Genomic DNA, 17,119 nt, shown 5'->3' with positions numbered 1-17,119 from the left:
TTAACAGCTTAATGTATACGTTTAAGACAACCAATAGTGTTATCTGAAGCACACAGGGGCTTATTCATGACTTCAACTAGCACATTCTGCAAAAAAATGAAAATCACACATTTGAAGAAAAAAATCTTTTTGGGGTTTATCTCAGTTTCACCGAGGCCGACATGGTCCGGCATTTACGGCGCTCAGTCACATATGACTGGTGTACAGAGTAGACAGTCAGTGAAACTGAAACAGATTTCAGATCAGCTTACCCCGATGTGTTTAAGGGTTTAGGCAAGCTGAAAGAACCGTATCACATAGAGCTAGGGCAGGGTGCCATACCTGTGGCCCTGTCTGCCCCGCGACATCTTAAGTTCTCCGTAAGTGCTCGCTCAGTACTCCAATAATGCAGACACAAGAGTAGCTGCGGATGCATCGCCATACGGTATTGGAGCCGTACTCTCTCAGAAACAGTCGGACGGTTTGTGGCGGCCGGTGATCTACATTTCAAGAGGACTAACCGACACAGAGAGACGCTATGCCCAAATAGAAAAGGAGGCACTCGCTGCAACAATGGCATCTGAAAGACTTTCTTCTTAACTCATGGGACTACAGTTCACACTGATTACGGACCACAAGCCTTTGGTCCCTCTTCTGAGCACAAGAGGCCTGGATGTCCTACCTCCACGCATCCTGAGATTCCGCCTCAGGCTGCTACGATTCTCATTCAACATTGTCCATGTGCCTGGAAAAAACCTCGTCACCGCTGATGCCCTGTCACGAGCTCCTCTGGCTGGTCCGCTGGTCTCCAGTTGGAGAAAGAGGTAGAGGTTTTTGTGGACTGTGTAGTGTCTCAAACAGCGGGGGCTCGCCCATAGGGGGCGCTGAGGCGCCGCCCCACCTGACCTGACTGCCTGTTTTTATTTTATTTCATTTTTTAAATAATCTCTCATTTTGAAAAAAAACATCTGTGTTAATTAGATGCTATTGATGATTTTGCTTTATGGGTTTTGAACTCTCCAGAATTATATTTACATTAACTTTCAAGTTCCACGTTTAAAACGTGAACGCTTATCATGTTTGGTGTAGTAGCCAATAGGCTGTCTTGGCGGGGCGCTTGTTCGATCAGCCCCATTGTGCTGTATTTAAGCCAATGGCTCCCCTGTTGCTAGGCAAAAAAGAATACATATCCGCCAATCATCGTCGAGGAATTTTATGGGTTTGGGGCGCTGAAGACTAGCGCCCCAAAGTACCAAGATGCACCGCTGCAGCTGCTTGTTTACAGATGTTTTCATTCCAGCAGCGAACTGTGTAAAATGGCGACGTCGGATGAATTTGCCGCAAATTCAGTCAAATCTGCATCACTTTGAAGAAGAACTTTTGAGGAAAAGCTCATTTTAAAACAACTCGGACCTGACAAGCCAGAAGTGAACATAACCCAACAGACGAGCGAAAAGGGGAAAACATTCACCAGAACCTTTTCCCGAGATTGTGCGGGTGATAGTTGGACTCTGTCTTCATGGCAGGGATCACCCAGGGGTTCACTCACAGGAAGGCTATCATTTTTTTTGTGGTGATGAAATTGTGATATTTATAGGAAGTTCTAGTATTGTGCTCAGCCATGTGGATTCATGATGTCATTGTTTACATAGAGTAGATTGAAGAATAACCGAACAAAACTCTACTCCTGCTTGGCTCGCGGGTGCAATACTACATGCCGTTTCATTATATTTGGTAGGATGAAGGACACATTAGTTGTGAATACAATCACAGAGTTTGAAAGGTATTTTCCGTTAATAGCGGAGTGACAGCCGATTAAACAAAGTGATGCCGGCTAGCGAGCTAGTTTTAATGTGAGCACACTAGTTTTAACTGAGCGCTATGCTATTGCATGGCTGATTTGATTTTTTGTTTGGGATGACACACTGTTGTGGTAAATTAGTAGTTAGTTGTGGTTTTAGCAAACACCACTGTCGTACTTTTTACGATTACCGTAATTAACAGCCATATCGCGCAACAGATTTTCTCGTGCAGGCCACTTTACCTGGGGGGGAATCTCCCGCTTTACTACGTGTTATCGCCCCCTGGGATGACAAATAGGTTGAGAAGTATGCCTAAAATGCACCAGAATGCAGGAAATCACATCTACGAAATTCTAAATTTTAAATAGCCCCACCTAAAAAAGAAATCACCAGCCGCCACTTGTCTCAAATCACAGCCACAGAAAAAAGAGACCTTTGCAAGACAGAGTTTCAGAGACTGTGTTTTCAGATAATGGGCCGCAGTTTTCGTCAGAGCAGTTCAGACAGTTTGCAAAAGTATCAATTCACACATGTTACGAGCAGCCCCAGATACCCCCAAGCAAATGGAGAGGCAGAGCGTGCTATTCGCACTATCAAAGACTTGTGGAAAAAGGACAGTGACTACAACAGAGCGCTGCTGGCCTACAGGGCCACTCCACTGGAACATGGGTTCTCGCCAGCGCAGCTGCTCATGGGAAGAAACCTGCGCACCACTCTACCTCAACACACAACCAAGCTGGATCCTACATGGCCGGATTTACAGACTTTTCGAAAAAAGGATGAGGAAAGGAGACGTGAGCAGGCTAAACATTACAACCGTAGACACCGTGCCAGACCACTCCCAAAACTATCATCTGGACAGAAAGTGTGGATTACCACTGAGGAAACCACTGGATCTTTAGTTAGACCAGCCAATGCTCCCAGATCGTATGTGGTAGAGACTGACAGGGGTTTCCTGAGGAGAAACAGAAGGCACCTCAGACCGACAGGGACTATTACTAGTTCAGGTCGTCTGGTGAGACCTCCTGAGAGACTGAATTTGTAAAGATTCTAATGTTCCCATAAAATGCTGTTCTAAAGACATGTTAAGGTAAAATACACCTATGTTCAATACTAATGTGAAAAGAAATGCTTATGCTAAAATATGCTGTATATTTATGTTTATTTAAAATACTAAAGAGTATACCTTTAGCTAAAAGGAGGAGGTGTAGCTGTAGACTACTGTTCCCAGAATGCATTGCATCTAGGTTGTTGGGACTTCCTGTGATTGGAATAAACGTGCTTCTAAACCCAAGACGCTCGTGTCCCGAGTCTTCTTCATACAGTTTTTAGACAAATATTGAACATTTTCAACAACACATGTAGTACTCTGACACACATGCAGTACTTTCACACACATGCAGTACTTTCACACACATGCAGTACTCTGACACACATGCAGTACTTTCACACACATGCAGTACTTCAACACACATGCAGTACTTTCACACACATGCAGTACTTCCACACACATGCAGTACTTTCACACAAATGCAGTACTTTCACACACATGCAGTACTCTGACACACATGCAGTACTTTTTCCACAAATGTTGCACGTTGCACTTCTTTACACAACTAAACTAAATGTTATTGTTATTGTTGTTGTTGATGTTGTTGTTGTTTTATGGCGGCTGGTATCCAAGCGTTACATTGCCGCCAGACTTTATTCTTCAGACTTTATTCTTCAGACTTTATTCTTCAGACTTTATTCTTCATATTCTTCAGACTTTATTCTTCAGACTTTATTCTTCAGACTTTATTCTTCAGACTTTATTCTGTGTTTCAAAGCCCATGAGTTCAAAGCACGTTAGAACAGACTCGAACATTCCTTGGAATGAACATTCCATTCCATGGCTCGAGCCTAACAAGAATAAAGTCTTTACTACACACATGTAGTACTTTTACGCAAGAATGCAGACACTCGCAATGGCTTCAGCCATTGCATATTATCTAGTTTACTTCTGTACCAACTCTGTGTTGCAACAATGGAATTTCCCTGTTGTGGGACAAATAAAGACTTCTCTTCTCTTATGTTTTCTCAGCTCGATGCCAATGATTTGACCCTTCTCAAACACACTGAAATATGTTCCATGACCATGGGATTTGCCTTTCCACATGGTTGTTTCAGAAATTAGAATCAGTTGAGTTTAAATACTGAAAGATCATCACTTGCAGCAGTTCTCCAGTGGGAGGCGCCACTTACTCTATTTGCTCAGTTCAATCTTAGTCTCCACTTTGTCTTGAGAAGTTCTTGTTTATTTTTCATGTGTTCAAAGTGGAGCTTTTGTGCTGTTGTTTCATAAAAAGAAACTTTAACCTTGAACTGATGATGTTTGTGTTTTTGTTTCCAACTGGAGTTTGACCTCAGTTAAACAACAAATGACCACATTTAGAAGCCAACGTCAGATTCTCTGGAACAAAGAAACAAAGATGAAGACAATAAAACGTTGACGCTTCAGTGACTCAGAGACTGAATACCTGAAGGGAGCAGCTCACGGCTGTTGTGTTTTTGGGTGTGTCTTGGTTTTATTACATGTGAACTATTAATAAACAAAGGCAGATTCCAGAGTCAGGCTCAACCTCTGACACTTCCTCCTGAGATCTGCTCCATCACGTCCTGAGACTGGCTTTAAACTCATGTGACGCTTTCTTTTCTACACTTCTGTTGTTGCCACTCTTCATTGCACTGTATTGTTTTAGGCTGATGCTTTTGTATTGCCTTTTGATTTGAAAGCACTTTGGGCGTGTTAAATATGAATATAAAGGCTCATTGAGTGACACCACTGGGTTGCCGGTTCAATTCCTGTTGGAGCAATGTCTCCTATTGATAAAAAAGAATGACTCCTTCAAAGTAATAAACTAATAAAATGGAAACGAAAACGTGAAGTCCCAGGTCCAGTTTGCCTCAAGTCACATCAACACTTTTGTGCTATTGTGCTCCTAAAACAAGAGAGGAGCACAAGTCAAGTCTGTGTTGGCCCCTGGGTTGGCCCCTGTGGTGGCCCTTTTCCTCCTAACAGAGGAACATTCACATACTTTTGTTGTTTTGTTTCTTGCCTGAAATAAACAGCAGATGAACCTGTCTGAGCACCTGCAGGAATCATTAAGGATTTTATTTAAGTGACAGTCACAGGCTTTTGTTTCAACTGTTTGTTTTTCTCACGTAGTGCGCACAAAATCGAGCACAATGCGCTCGCCCACCTGCAAACACTCACTAACGCACTCCTCCACTCACGCACGCCCCGTGCATACTAATTAGTAGTAGGAAAATGGAACATTATTGTCGTAAACGGGCGAAGCACGTGCAAAAGTGGGCACTAAACGAGGCTCGTTTGTGCTAAGTGGCTCACAAATACGTTCCCCATCTCTTGCATGTTCCGTGCACATAAACATGTAATGCAAAAACAGAACACTATTACTGTATAGAGGGCCAAAAACACAAAGTGGGGGACCCCACTCAAAATTAACGAAAGTACCCGTCAGTGACCAGGGACCCACACCATGAAAATGCATCTGAAATACGTCAAAACAAAAAGGGTGGAGGTGTGTGTGCTATATTTAGAGATTAAATAATTACCCGCTGCTTGTCTTTTGGGGTGTTTTCATCATTTGAGTATGTCTCCTTTAAAATGGAGCTAAAACAGTCTCCATCCATTCTCTCCATTGTTTTATACAAGCCTCTCCAGCACTGCCAACGTTTTATGAACATATATTTATGAGATAGATGTAATAGATCAAATCAAAGCAGTAATAACAACACTGAACACTTGATATTTTTGGGACTCTTTAATGATTTCATTCACTTAATTATCATATGATTAATTTAGACATGGTTTGTATTTTATGGAAATAAAAAATAATCTTATCCTTCTTTTCCTCTTTCTTTTCTCATTACGTTTACCAGTCATATGACCCACTGCCGTCACAATACTATGGTAGAACAATATGTCATAAAAATAGATGTGTAGCACTGTACTTTATAAGGCTGTGTTAAACAAGCATGAGAACAATCAAACTCAAAACCGTCCTTAAATATATGTTGTTGTTCTGACTCATTATCGTCATGGAATCTGAAGTCAAGTGATTACGTCAACAGGTTTAGTTGACGTGAAGGTGCAGGGCGTGACACGTAGTTATATTAACTGATGGAGAGCCTCAGCTCCACAGAAGGTTTTCAGAAGAGACTCAGGTGAAGCAGGAGAGACGATTCCCAAACCTCTGCAGCACACTCAAAACATGAAGAACACTCTGCTCCTTTCTCTGGCTTTAACCATCGCCCTGTCCATCAACTCAGGTGAGATTTGCTACAGTCCTGGTTTAGACCTGCTTTAGTCATGGTCTGGTCCTGGTTCAGTCCTAGTTTAGTGCTGGTTTAACCCGGCTTTGTTGCAGTCGCGGGCCTCAGCTGTACGACATGTTCTGATCCGAATGACTCAAACTGTGTGAGTACAATTTTGGCCCCGTGTCAAAATGGAGAGGTGCAATGTGTCTCTGCCACCATCCAAAGTATGTATACAATATTTAATCATTTATTTATATATTTCCTCTGATTCTGAACGCTCCTCTGATTCTGAACACTGTTCTTTCCATCACAGCCAAATCTGGCCCGAGCACCTCCACGACGAAAGTCAAAGGTTGTGCTGCGTCCAGCCTTTGTCCAGCCTCCATGACCCAGGACTTTTCTCTGAATGTTGGAAGTTCCCAAGTTTTGGCCAAAGCCGTTTGCTGCAGCAGCGACAACTGCAACACTGCAGACGCACCCGGTGAGTCATCCTGGTGTTCTATGTGCAGAAGGCCCCTGTGTTGGCCCCTGTGTTGAACCCTGTTTTGGCCCCAGTGGTGGCCCCTGTGTTGACCCCTGTGTTGACCCCTGTGTTGAACCCTGTGTTGAACCCTGTGTTGGCCCCTGTGTTGAACCCTGTGTTTAACCCTGTGTTGGCCCCTGTGTTGGTCCCTGTGTTGGCCCCTGTGTTGAACCCTGTGTTGAACCCTGTGTTGGCCCCTGTGTTGGTCCCTGTGTTTGCCTCTGTGTTGGCCCCTGTGTATGCCCCTGTGTTGGCCCCTGTGTTGAACCCTGTGTTGAACCCTGTGTTGGCCCCTGTTTTTGCCCCTGTGGTGGCCCCTGTGTTTACCCCTGTGTTGAACCCTGTGTTGAACCCTGTGTTTACCCCTGTGTTGGCCCCTGTGTTGGCCCCTGTGTTGACCCCTGTGGTGGCCCCTGTGTTGTCCCCTGTGGTGGCCCCTGTGTTGACCCCTGTGTTGAACCCTGTGTTGAACCCTGTGTTGAACCCTGTGTTTGCCCCTGTGGTGGACCCTGTGGTGGCCCCTGTGTTGACCCATGTGGTGGCCCCTGTGTTGGCCCCTTTGGTGGGCCCTGTGGTGGCCCCTGTGTTGACCCATGTGGTGGCCCCTGTGTTGACCCATGTGGTGGCCCCTGTGTTGACCCATATGGTGGCCCCTGTGTTGGCCCCTGTGTTGGCCCCCGTCTGACCTCTGAACTTTTTTACTTTCAGCTCCGTCAACTCCGGGCACTGGGAGCCTACAATGCTTCAGCTGTGACCCAACGACCGGCACCTGCAGCACAGGTCTGACCTGCAACACCCTGGAGAACAACTGCTTCAGCTCCAGAGGTCAGTAACATCTGAACACCTGCAGGGACAGAGCTGGACACCTGCAGGGACAGAGCTGGACACCTGCAGAGTTTTCTAAACTTTCTTGTGTGTTGTATTGCAGTGACTCCAAAGGGTAGCACGATGGAGGTCTTGGGTCTTGGCTGCGCTTCAGGAAACATTTGTGCTGCAGCAGCCGCACTCTCCTCGTCTCCTCTGCTTGTCGACGTTGGCACTGTCAATGGAACTCCAACCTGCTGCACCACCGCCAACTGTAACCCCCCGACCACTACTACTACTGCAGCAGCACCTACTACTACTACTGCAGCCCCAACCACTACTAGTGCAGCACCTACTACTACTACTACTGTAGCACTTACAACTACTACCGCAGCACCTACTACTACTACTGCAGCCCCAACTACAACTACTGCAACCGCAGCCCCAACTACTACTACCGCTGCTCCAACTACTACTACCGCAGCACCTACCACTACTACTGCTGCCCCAACTACTATTACCGCAGCACCTACTACTACTACCGCAGCACCTACTAGTACTACTACTGCAGCACCTACCACTACTACCACAGCACCTACTACTACAACCGCAGCCCCAACTACTACTACCGCTGCCCCAACTACTACTACCGCAGCCCCAACTACTACTACTGCTGCCCCAACTACTACTACCGCAGCACCTACTACTACTACCGCAGCACCTACTACTACTACTGCAGCACCTACCACTACTACCGCAGCACCTACTACTGCAACCGCAGCCCCAACTACTATTACCGCAGCACCTACTACTACTACTGCAGCACCTACCACTACTACCACAGCACCTACTACTACAACCGCAGCCCCAACTACTACTACCGCTGCCCCAACTACTACTACCGCAGCCCCAACTACTACTACTGCTGCCCCAACTACTACTACCGCAGCACCTACTACTACTACCGCATCACCTACTACTACTACTGCAGCACCTACTACTACAACCGCAGCCCCAACTACTACTACCGCAGCACCTACCACTACTACTTCTGCCCCAACTACTACTACCGCAGCACCAACTACTACTACTGCAGCACCTACCACTACTACCGCAGCCACAACTACCGCAGTCCCAACTACAACTACCGAAGGACCTACCACTACTACTGCAGCACCAACCACTACTACTGCAGCACCAACCACTACTACTGCAGCACCAATTACCACTACTGCCGTTGTCCCTACTACTACTACGGCTGCCCCAACTACAACTACTGCAGCACCTACAACTACTACTGCAGAACCTACTACTACTACTGCAGCCCCAACTACAACTACTCCAGCACCTACTACTGCAACCGCAGCCCCAACTTCTACTACCGCTGGCCTAACTACTACTACGGCAGCCCCAACTACTACTACCGCAGCACCTACCACTAATACTGCTGCCCCAACTACTACTACCGCAGCACCTACTACTACTACCGCAGCACCTACTACTACTACTGCAGCACCTACCACTACTACCGCAGCACCTACTACTACAATCGCAGCCCCAACTACTTCTACGGCTGCTCCAACTACAACTACTGCAGCACCTACCCCTACTACCGCAGCACCTACTACTACAATCGCAGCCCTAACTACTACTGCCGCTGCCCCAACTACTACTACCGCTGCCCCAATTACAACTACTGCAGCACCTACCACTACGACCGCAACCCCAACTACAACTACAGCTGCTCCAACTACAACTACTGCAGCTCCTACCACTACTACTGCAGCCCCAACTACTACTACTGCAGCCCCACCTACTACTACAACAGCACCTACTACTACTACTGCAGCCCCAACTACTACTACCGCAGCCCCAACTACTACTACCGCAGCCCCAACCACAACTACTGCAGCACTTACTACTACAACCGCTGCCCCAACTACTACTACCGCAGCACCTACTACTACTACCGCAGCACCTACCACTACTACCGCTGCCGCAACTACTACTACTGCAGCACCTACTACTACTGCCGTTGTCCCAACTACTACTATTGCAGCACTTACCACTACTACCGCAGCCACAACTACCGCAGCCCCAACTACAACTACTGCAGCACCTACCACTACTACCGCAGCACCCACCAGTACTACCGCAACACCTACTACTACAACTGCAGCATCTACTACTACTAACGCAGCCCCAACTACTACTACTGCAGCACCTACCACTACTACCGCAGCACCCACCAGTACTACCGCAGCACCTACTACTACAACTGCAGCACCTACTACTACTACCGCAGCCCCAACTACTACTACCGCAGCACCTACCACTACTACCGCTGCCCCAACTACTACTACTGCAGCACCTACTACTACTGCCGTTGTCCCAACTACTACTATTGCAGCACTTACCACTACTACCGCAGCCACAACTACCGCAGCCCCAACTACAACTACTGCTGCACCTACCACTACTACCGCAGCACCTACTACTACTACTGCAGCCCCAATTACTACTACCGCAGCCCCAACTACTACTACCGCTACCCCAACTACAACTACTGCAGCACCCACCAGTACTACCGCAGCACCTACTACTACAACTGCAGCACCTACTACTACTACCGCAGCCCCAACCACTACTACAGCAGCACCTACCACTACTACCGCAGCACCTACTACTACTAATGCAGCCCCAACTACTACTACTGCAACCCCAACTACAACTACTGCAGCAGCTACCACTACTTCAGCAGCACCTACTACTACTACAACAGCACTAACTACTACTTCCGCTGCCCCAACTACTACTACCTCAGCCACAACTACAACTACTGCAGCACCTACCACTACTACCGCAGCACCTACTACTACTACTGCAGCCCGAATTACTACTACTGCAGCCCCAATTACTACTACCGCTACCCCAACTACAACTACTGCAGCACCTACCACTACTACCGCAGCACCTACTACTACTACTGCAGCACCTACTACTACTACTGCAACCCCAACTACTACTACTGCAGCCCCAACTACTACTACTGCAGCCCCAACAACTACTACTACAGCACCTACTACTACTACTACTACTGCAGCACCTACTACCCCTACAACTGCTCCAACCGTCACCACAGGTCAGTCAAACTAATACATTTGGACTTGCAAAGTTCACATACTTTGTTTTGCTGTGTATCATTTCTAAATATATATATTTTAATTTCTCAGCTCCAACCACCACAACCTCCACAGCTCCTACTTCTACCACCACCGCAGCTGCTACTTTGACTACTACTACTACTACTACTACTACTACTACTACTACTACTAGCACTACTGCAGGTACAGTGTTTGTCTGTGTGCTTGTGTTTCCACATTTGTTTTTGTCTTTTAGTTTAACACGTTTTATTTTTGTGTTTTCCAGGCGCCTCTTCAGTCTCGTCTCTGCTTCTGCTCCAGGTTCTCGCTCTTGTCCTCGCACTTGTCTTCTAAACACTCACATTAGAAGATCACAGTTGTATTTGACACAAACATTCATGTTGTAAGGTCTGTGCTCTGTGTGTATGATGAGTATCATTTGATTGAAATGTTGAAAGTTTGTGTTGACCAGTGAGGCCCTGAGGCCGAGGTGGACCCGGATCTTATTGCACTACTAATGCAAATGCAAATGTATTTATTTATTCATGTATGTATATATTTATTTATTTATTTATGTTTAGAAATATTTAACAAACCAGAAATAAAAAAATCATAATAAATCCTGTCTGATCTTTTCAAATTTAATTAGCTTTGGTCACACATTCAATGTGACAGTTTCAATAATCTTCTACAACATTAACGGGGTTAAAGTTCATTCACTTCAGTGTGTCATTGTTCCTCACACAGATATTCAGAGTGTCATTGTTCCTCACAGATCTTCAGTGTGTCATTGTTCCTCACACAGATCTTCAGCGTGTCATTGTTCCTCACAAAGATCTTCAGCGTGTCATTGTTCCTCACACAGATCTTCAGTGTGTCATTGTTCCTCACAAAGATCTTCAGCGTGTCATTGTTCCTCACACAGATCTTCAATTTAATTTATTTTTGTCACGCCCAAAACCACAACAGTTCCCTCTGAGGGCGACAGTGAAAAACAGATTAAAGAATGTTCATAGAGATGAGGGACGATGTCCCAGAGTCCTCTGTCCTTAGCTCCTCCTTCTGCAGGAACAACTACAAAATCTCCTCCGGAAAAAGTATAAACCTGGAGGAGTTCCACAGTGAAGGAGAGATCTGACTCTCACAGACGGACGCAAAAGAGACAGTGGAGCTGGAGCCACTCAGGAGGAGAACCAGTTCTTCAGGAGGAGATCCAGTTCTTCAGGAGGAGAACCGGTTCTTCAGGAGGAGAACCAGTTCTTCAGGAGGAGAACCAGTTCTTCAGGAGGAGAACCAGTTCAGAACCAGCTGTTCAGGAGGAGAACCAGTTCTTCAGGAGGAGAACCAGTTCAGAACCAGCTGTTCAGGAGGAGAACCAGTTCTTCAGGAGGTCGTTAGCAGCTAATGCTAATGCGAGTGGCTATGCTAAGAAACGTTAGCCTCATTTCCAACTCCAAACTATATTTTAGGATCAGACACAAAGTCCGTGCTCTTGAAAGCTTTGAGGGTGTGTCCGGTGCAGGGGGCGTGTCCGGTGCAGAGGGAGTGTCCGGTGCAGAGGGAGTGCCCGGTGCAGAGGGAGTGTCCGGTGCAGAGGGCGTGCCCGGTGCAGAGGGAGTGTCCGGTGCAGAGGGCGTGTCCGGTGCAGAGGGCGTGCCCGGTGCAGAGGGAGTGTCCGGTGCAGAGGGCGTGCCCGGTGCAGAGGGCGTGCCCGGTGCAGAGGGAGTGTCCGGTGCAGAGGGCGTGTCCGGTGCAAAGTATATACATTTGGATGCAGTACACAGTGGTCTCATACATATATATTTTTTACTTCATAACATTGTAAACATTATGTACTTTGATAAATTGTATACATTTGTCAAATCAAATCAAATCAAATCAATTTATTTTTGTAAGGCCCAAAATCACAACAACAGTTGCCTCTGAGGGCCACAGGGAGAAATGAATCAACAATGTCTGTGGTGGCGATGGAGTCAGACAATGTCTGTGGTGGCGAGGGACGATGTCCCAGGGTCCTCTGTCCTTAGACTCTCCTTCTCGGCCAGGAAAAACTACAAAAAAAACCTCTTTGGGAAAAAAGCGTAGAAACCTGGAGGAGTTCCAGTGAAGGAGAGATCCGACTCTCACAGACGGACAGACGGACACAAGGGAGACTGGAGCTGGACCCACTCTTCAGATGAGGGACCGTCTGAGTCGAGCTGGACCCACTCTTCAGGCAGATGAGGGACCGACTGAGGCGAACTGGACCCACTCTTCAGGCAGATGAGGGACCGACTGAGGCGAGCTGGACCCACTCTTCAGGCAGATGAGGGACCGTCCACACAGGGCAGGGACCACTTCACCAGGGGAGGGGCATCTGGGTCCACAGGTCCTCAGGAGTGAGAGAAAGAAAAGAAGGCGGTGAACAGTTTGCAAGTGGAATCAAATAATAAATATTGTTTGATAGCATAAGTAGTCAGAAGAAGAAGAGGATAGTGCTCAAGCTGTCATACTTCCCCCAGCATAGTTACTCCTAGGGCAGCGTAGCTAAAGCTGTGGGTTTATGTTTCTGTTCCTAACTACTCTGACCATAAGCGATTTCGAAGAGGAACGTTTTAAGCCTGGACTTAAATGAAGAGACTGTGTCAGCATATTTAACATGGACAGGAGCTGATTCCATAACACAGGGGCTTGGTAGCTAAACGCTCTACCTACTACAGTACATTTAGAGACTCTTGGCACCACCAGAAGGCCGGTATACTGAGAGCGAAGAGCTCTGTTTGGATGATATGGTTCTATAGCATCTTTGAGGTAGGATGGGGCCATGTCATTTATGGCTTTGTAGGTCAAGAGTAGAATTTTAAATTTGATTCTAAACTCGACGGGGAGCCAGTGAAGAGACTTCAGCACTGGCGTAATGTGCTCTCTTCTTTTTGTTCCTGTTAGTAATCTTGCTGCTGCATTTTGAACCAGTTGAAAGCTTTTTATGGAGCTTTTAGGACACGCTGCAAGCAGGAGTTACAGTAGTCTAATCTAGTCGTTACAAATGCATGGATAAGTTTTTCAGCATCACTTTTAGGCAGGATTCTTCTGATTTTGGCTATGTTGCGCAAATGGAAATAGGCTGTTTTACAAGCTTGATTTATATGAGCTTTAAATGAGAGCTCCTGGTCAAATAAGACTCCAAGGTTTCTTACAGTAGAACTGGAGGCTACACTGACATTGTCCAGTGTGACTATCTGCTCAGATAGAGAGTCTCGTAGATGCTTAGGACCAGCACAATGACCTCGGTTTTTTCAGGGTTAAGAAGCAGGTAGTTTAGTGTCATCCAGGTTTTTATCTCCTTCACACAAGCACTAAGTCTGTCTACTTGATCGCTCTGATCAGGTTTCATTGATAAATACAGCTGAGTGTCATCTGCATAGCAGTGGAAGTTAATGTCATGCTTTCTGATAATGTTGCCTAATGGCAGCATATAAAGAGTAAACAGAATTGGACCGAGTACCGAACCCTGTGGCACACCGTAAATTACTTTAGAGCTTGGTGAGGAGCTCTTGTTTACATTAACAAATTGGTACTTATCAGATAGATAGGATTTAAACCAGCTGAGGGCTGTTCCTCCAACACCTACATCACATTCTAACCTCTGCAGTAGAATGTTGTGGTCGATGGTGTCAAACGCTGCGCTCAGGTCCAACAGAACCAGGACTGAGACCAGTCCATCGTCAGCGGCTAATAACAAATCATTTGTGACTTTAACTAGTGCAGTTTCAGTGCTGTGGTGGGCTCTGAACCCTGACTGGAAAACTTCAAATAAGTTATTGTCCTGCAGGTGGCGACAAAGCTGTTTTACTACAACTTTTTCAAGGATTTTAGAGACGAAGGGAAGATTTGAAATAGGTCTGTAGTTTACCAATAGGTCCGGATCTAGATTAGGCTTTTTCAGAAGAGGTTTAATGACTGCCTATTTGAAGGACTGTGGAACATAGCCACTTTCGAGTGAAGTATTTATTATATTAAGAATAGGGTCTATAATTAGGGGAAGAATGTCTTTGAGGAGTCTGCTTGGAATGGGGTCTAGGACACAAGTTGAGCTTTTAGAGGACATAATGGCTGAAGTTATCTCTGCTTGATCAACAGCTGTGAACCTTTCTAAGTTTACAGGTGGATTTATATGGGACGTTAGATTTACAGCTTGGGCTAGTTCAGGGCTAATAGCGGGGGTAATTTCATCTAATTTATCTCTGATTGTTTTTATTTTATTGTTAAAAAATAGGAGGAAATCATCAGAGCTGAGTGTAGCTGGGATTGAGGGCTCTACTGCGCTGTGACAGTTTGTTAGCCTAGCTACAGTGCTGAAAAGGAATTTAGTGTTACTTTTGTTGACTTCTATTAGATTTGAATAATATCTGGTTTGGGCCTTACGCAGAGCCTGCTTATAGGACAGCAGGCAACTTTTCCATGCTTTTAGGGATTCTTCTGTGTGAGAGCGACGAAATAATCCCTCTAACTTTCTAACTCTTTGTTTATGTGAACGCAGTTCTTGGTTGTACCATGGGGAGGCGCGCTTTGGCCTAATGACCTTCTGTTTTAACGGCACGACAACTTCAAGAGCAGACTTCAGAGAATTCATGGTCACGTCGACAAATTGATCACTTATACTGGGACTAAAACTGTTCTCAGCAGGATCACATGACATGTCACTGAATATTGGCTCTATTATTTCTTTGAATTTTGAGATAGATTTTTCAGATATTGTCCTTTTCATTATAACTTTATTTTGTGGGACTGGATGATCTTTAAGAATAAACTGAAAGGTAATTAGGAAATGATCTGACAATATAGGGTTTTGAGGGAGGACACTGAGGTCACTAATCTCTGTTCCATACGTTAGGACAAGATCCAGAGTGTTCTTGTGAGTGTGAGTCGGTTTATTTACATTCTGAGTGAAACCAATGCTGTCTAACAAGGCGCTGAAGGCATTACTGAGAGCGTCATCACTCATGTTCACGTGGATATTAAAGTCTCCAACTATAACTATTTTATCCCAGGCTAACACTAAGTTTGATATAAAGTCAGAAAACTCTGTTAAAAACTCTGAGTAGGGACCAGGGGGTCGGTAGATAACTATGAACAAAACTCCTTTTTGGTTTTTCATATTTGGACATGTGATTGACAGCATAAGGCTTTCAAATGAGTGAAATGCATTGTTAGTTTTAGGGCTCATGAGTAGGCTTGAGTGGGAGATCACTGCCACACCACCACCTCGGCCTGTGCTCCTGGCAGTCTGAAAGTTAACATGGCTGGGTGGGGTGGACTCATTTAGTCTGACGTAGTCATCTTGTTGAAGCCACGTTTCAGTTAGAGCTAGAAGATCTATGTTATAGTCACTAATTAATTCATTAACTAAGAGCGATTTGGAGGAAATTGCTCTAATGTTTAGCAGTCCACATTTTACGTGTTTATTCAATTGTGTATTTGTGTCATTTGTGATTGTTATTTTCCTTAAGTTATTTGGTCTGACGCCTGAAATATTTCTTCTGAGATGTGACTTTTTGGCATTATTTGTACGAGGGACACGAGGGACACGAGGGACACACACAGTCTCTATCTGTCTTGAATCTGAACACTTCACATGTAACAGAACGGGCGAGAGTTCAGCGACAGAGGAGCGTCTTGAACTGCTGCTCTGCACCTGGGGCTCATCCCTAGATGGTCACTTAACACGACTAAGACTATCGGTCAAATTCCGAACTAATAGGGATGTACCCTCCGAAGTCGGATGGATGCCATCCCTGCGTATGAGCCCGGGCTTTCCCCAAAACGCACTCCAGTTATCAATAAAGACAACGTTGTTTTGAGGGCACCATCTAGATAACCAGTTGTTGAATGCTGAGAGACGGCTGTACAATTCAGCATTGATCCGATTGGGCAGGGGACCAGAAAATATTACAGTGTCCGACATCGACTTCGCTAGGTCACACACCGCGGCTACTTGAACTTTGAGCACCTCTGATTGTCTCCGCCGGGCGTCGTTACCGCCTGCGTGAACCACGACTCGCCGGAAACGGGTCCTACTCCGCTTTAAGATCCTAAGGTTTCCTTCGATGTCACCCATTCTGGCCCCCGGGTAACACCTAACGCTAGCAGCTGGCAGCTTCACGTCTCTAACAATAGAACTCCCGATTACAAGAGTTTCTCTAGTGTGTTCAGCGGGCGTGTGATCGCTGAGGGGAGAAAACCTATTATAGACGTGAAGCTCACGGCGCTCTAAGGTTCGGCGTTTAGCGCCTTGTCCCCTCCGAACTGTCACAAATTGGTCCCTATTCTGTTCCTGGTCTAGTCCCGGCTGCACGGGAGACGCTGAGGGGCTGAGCTCGGCCTTACTGCTACTGCTAATGCTAATGCTACGCCCTGCAGCGCGGTCCGGTAGCCCTCGCGCTAAAACCGAACTATAACTGGACTTAAGCTCCTCTAAACAGCGGATCCGCGCTTCTAACTCCGTAACCCTGGCCTCCAAAACTACCACTACACTGCACTTCACGCACCTATCATCAGAGAAGGAG

At 46.0% G+C, this 17,119-nt stretch overlaps 2 protein-coding genes across 2 annotated transcripts; both read left to right on the top strand.

Annotated features, from left to right (window-relative positions):
- Positions 1–2,253: 2,253 nt before the first annotated feature.
- On the top strand, positions 2,254–7,460 carry LOC140358767 (uncharacterized). The gene is made up of 5 exons (XM_072443815.1): positions 2,254–2,575; positions 5,982–6,116; positions 6,215–6,328; positions 6,418–6,585; positions 7,336–7,460. Exons 1-5 carry the CDS (start codon positions 2,254–2,256, stop codon positions 7,458–7,460), a joined length of 864 nt encoding a protein of 287 aa, XP_072299916.1.
- A 99-nt stretch (positions 7,461–7,559) lies between these two features.
- On the top strand, positions 7,560–11,167 carry LOC140357615 (uncharacterized). The gene is made up of 3 exons (XM_072442130.1): positions 7,560–10,573; positions 10,665–10,778; positions 10,861–11,167. Exons 1-3 carry the CDS (start codon positions 7,576–7,578, stop codon positions 10,926–10,928), a joined length of 3,180 nt encoding a protein of 1,059 aa, XP_072298231.1. The 5' UTR covers positions 7,560–7,575; the 3' UTR covers positions 10,929–11,167.
- The last annotated feature ends 5,952 nt before the right edge of the window (positions 11,168–17,119 follow it).

Source organism: Eucyclogobius newberryi, unplaced genomic scaffold, assembly GCF_026437365.1.
Source record: "Eucyclogobius newberryi isolate DKJ021-1_F unplaced genomic scaffold, fEucNew1.0.hap1 SCAF_13, whole genome shotgun sequence".
Taxonomy (NCBI): Eukaryota; Metazoa; Chordata; class Actinopteri; order Gobiiformes; family Gobiidae; genus Eucyclogobius; species Eucyclogobius newberryi.
Note: the sequence above shows the minus strand (reverse complement) of the source record. Positions and strands in the feature narration are given on the sequence as shown.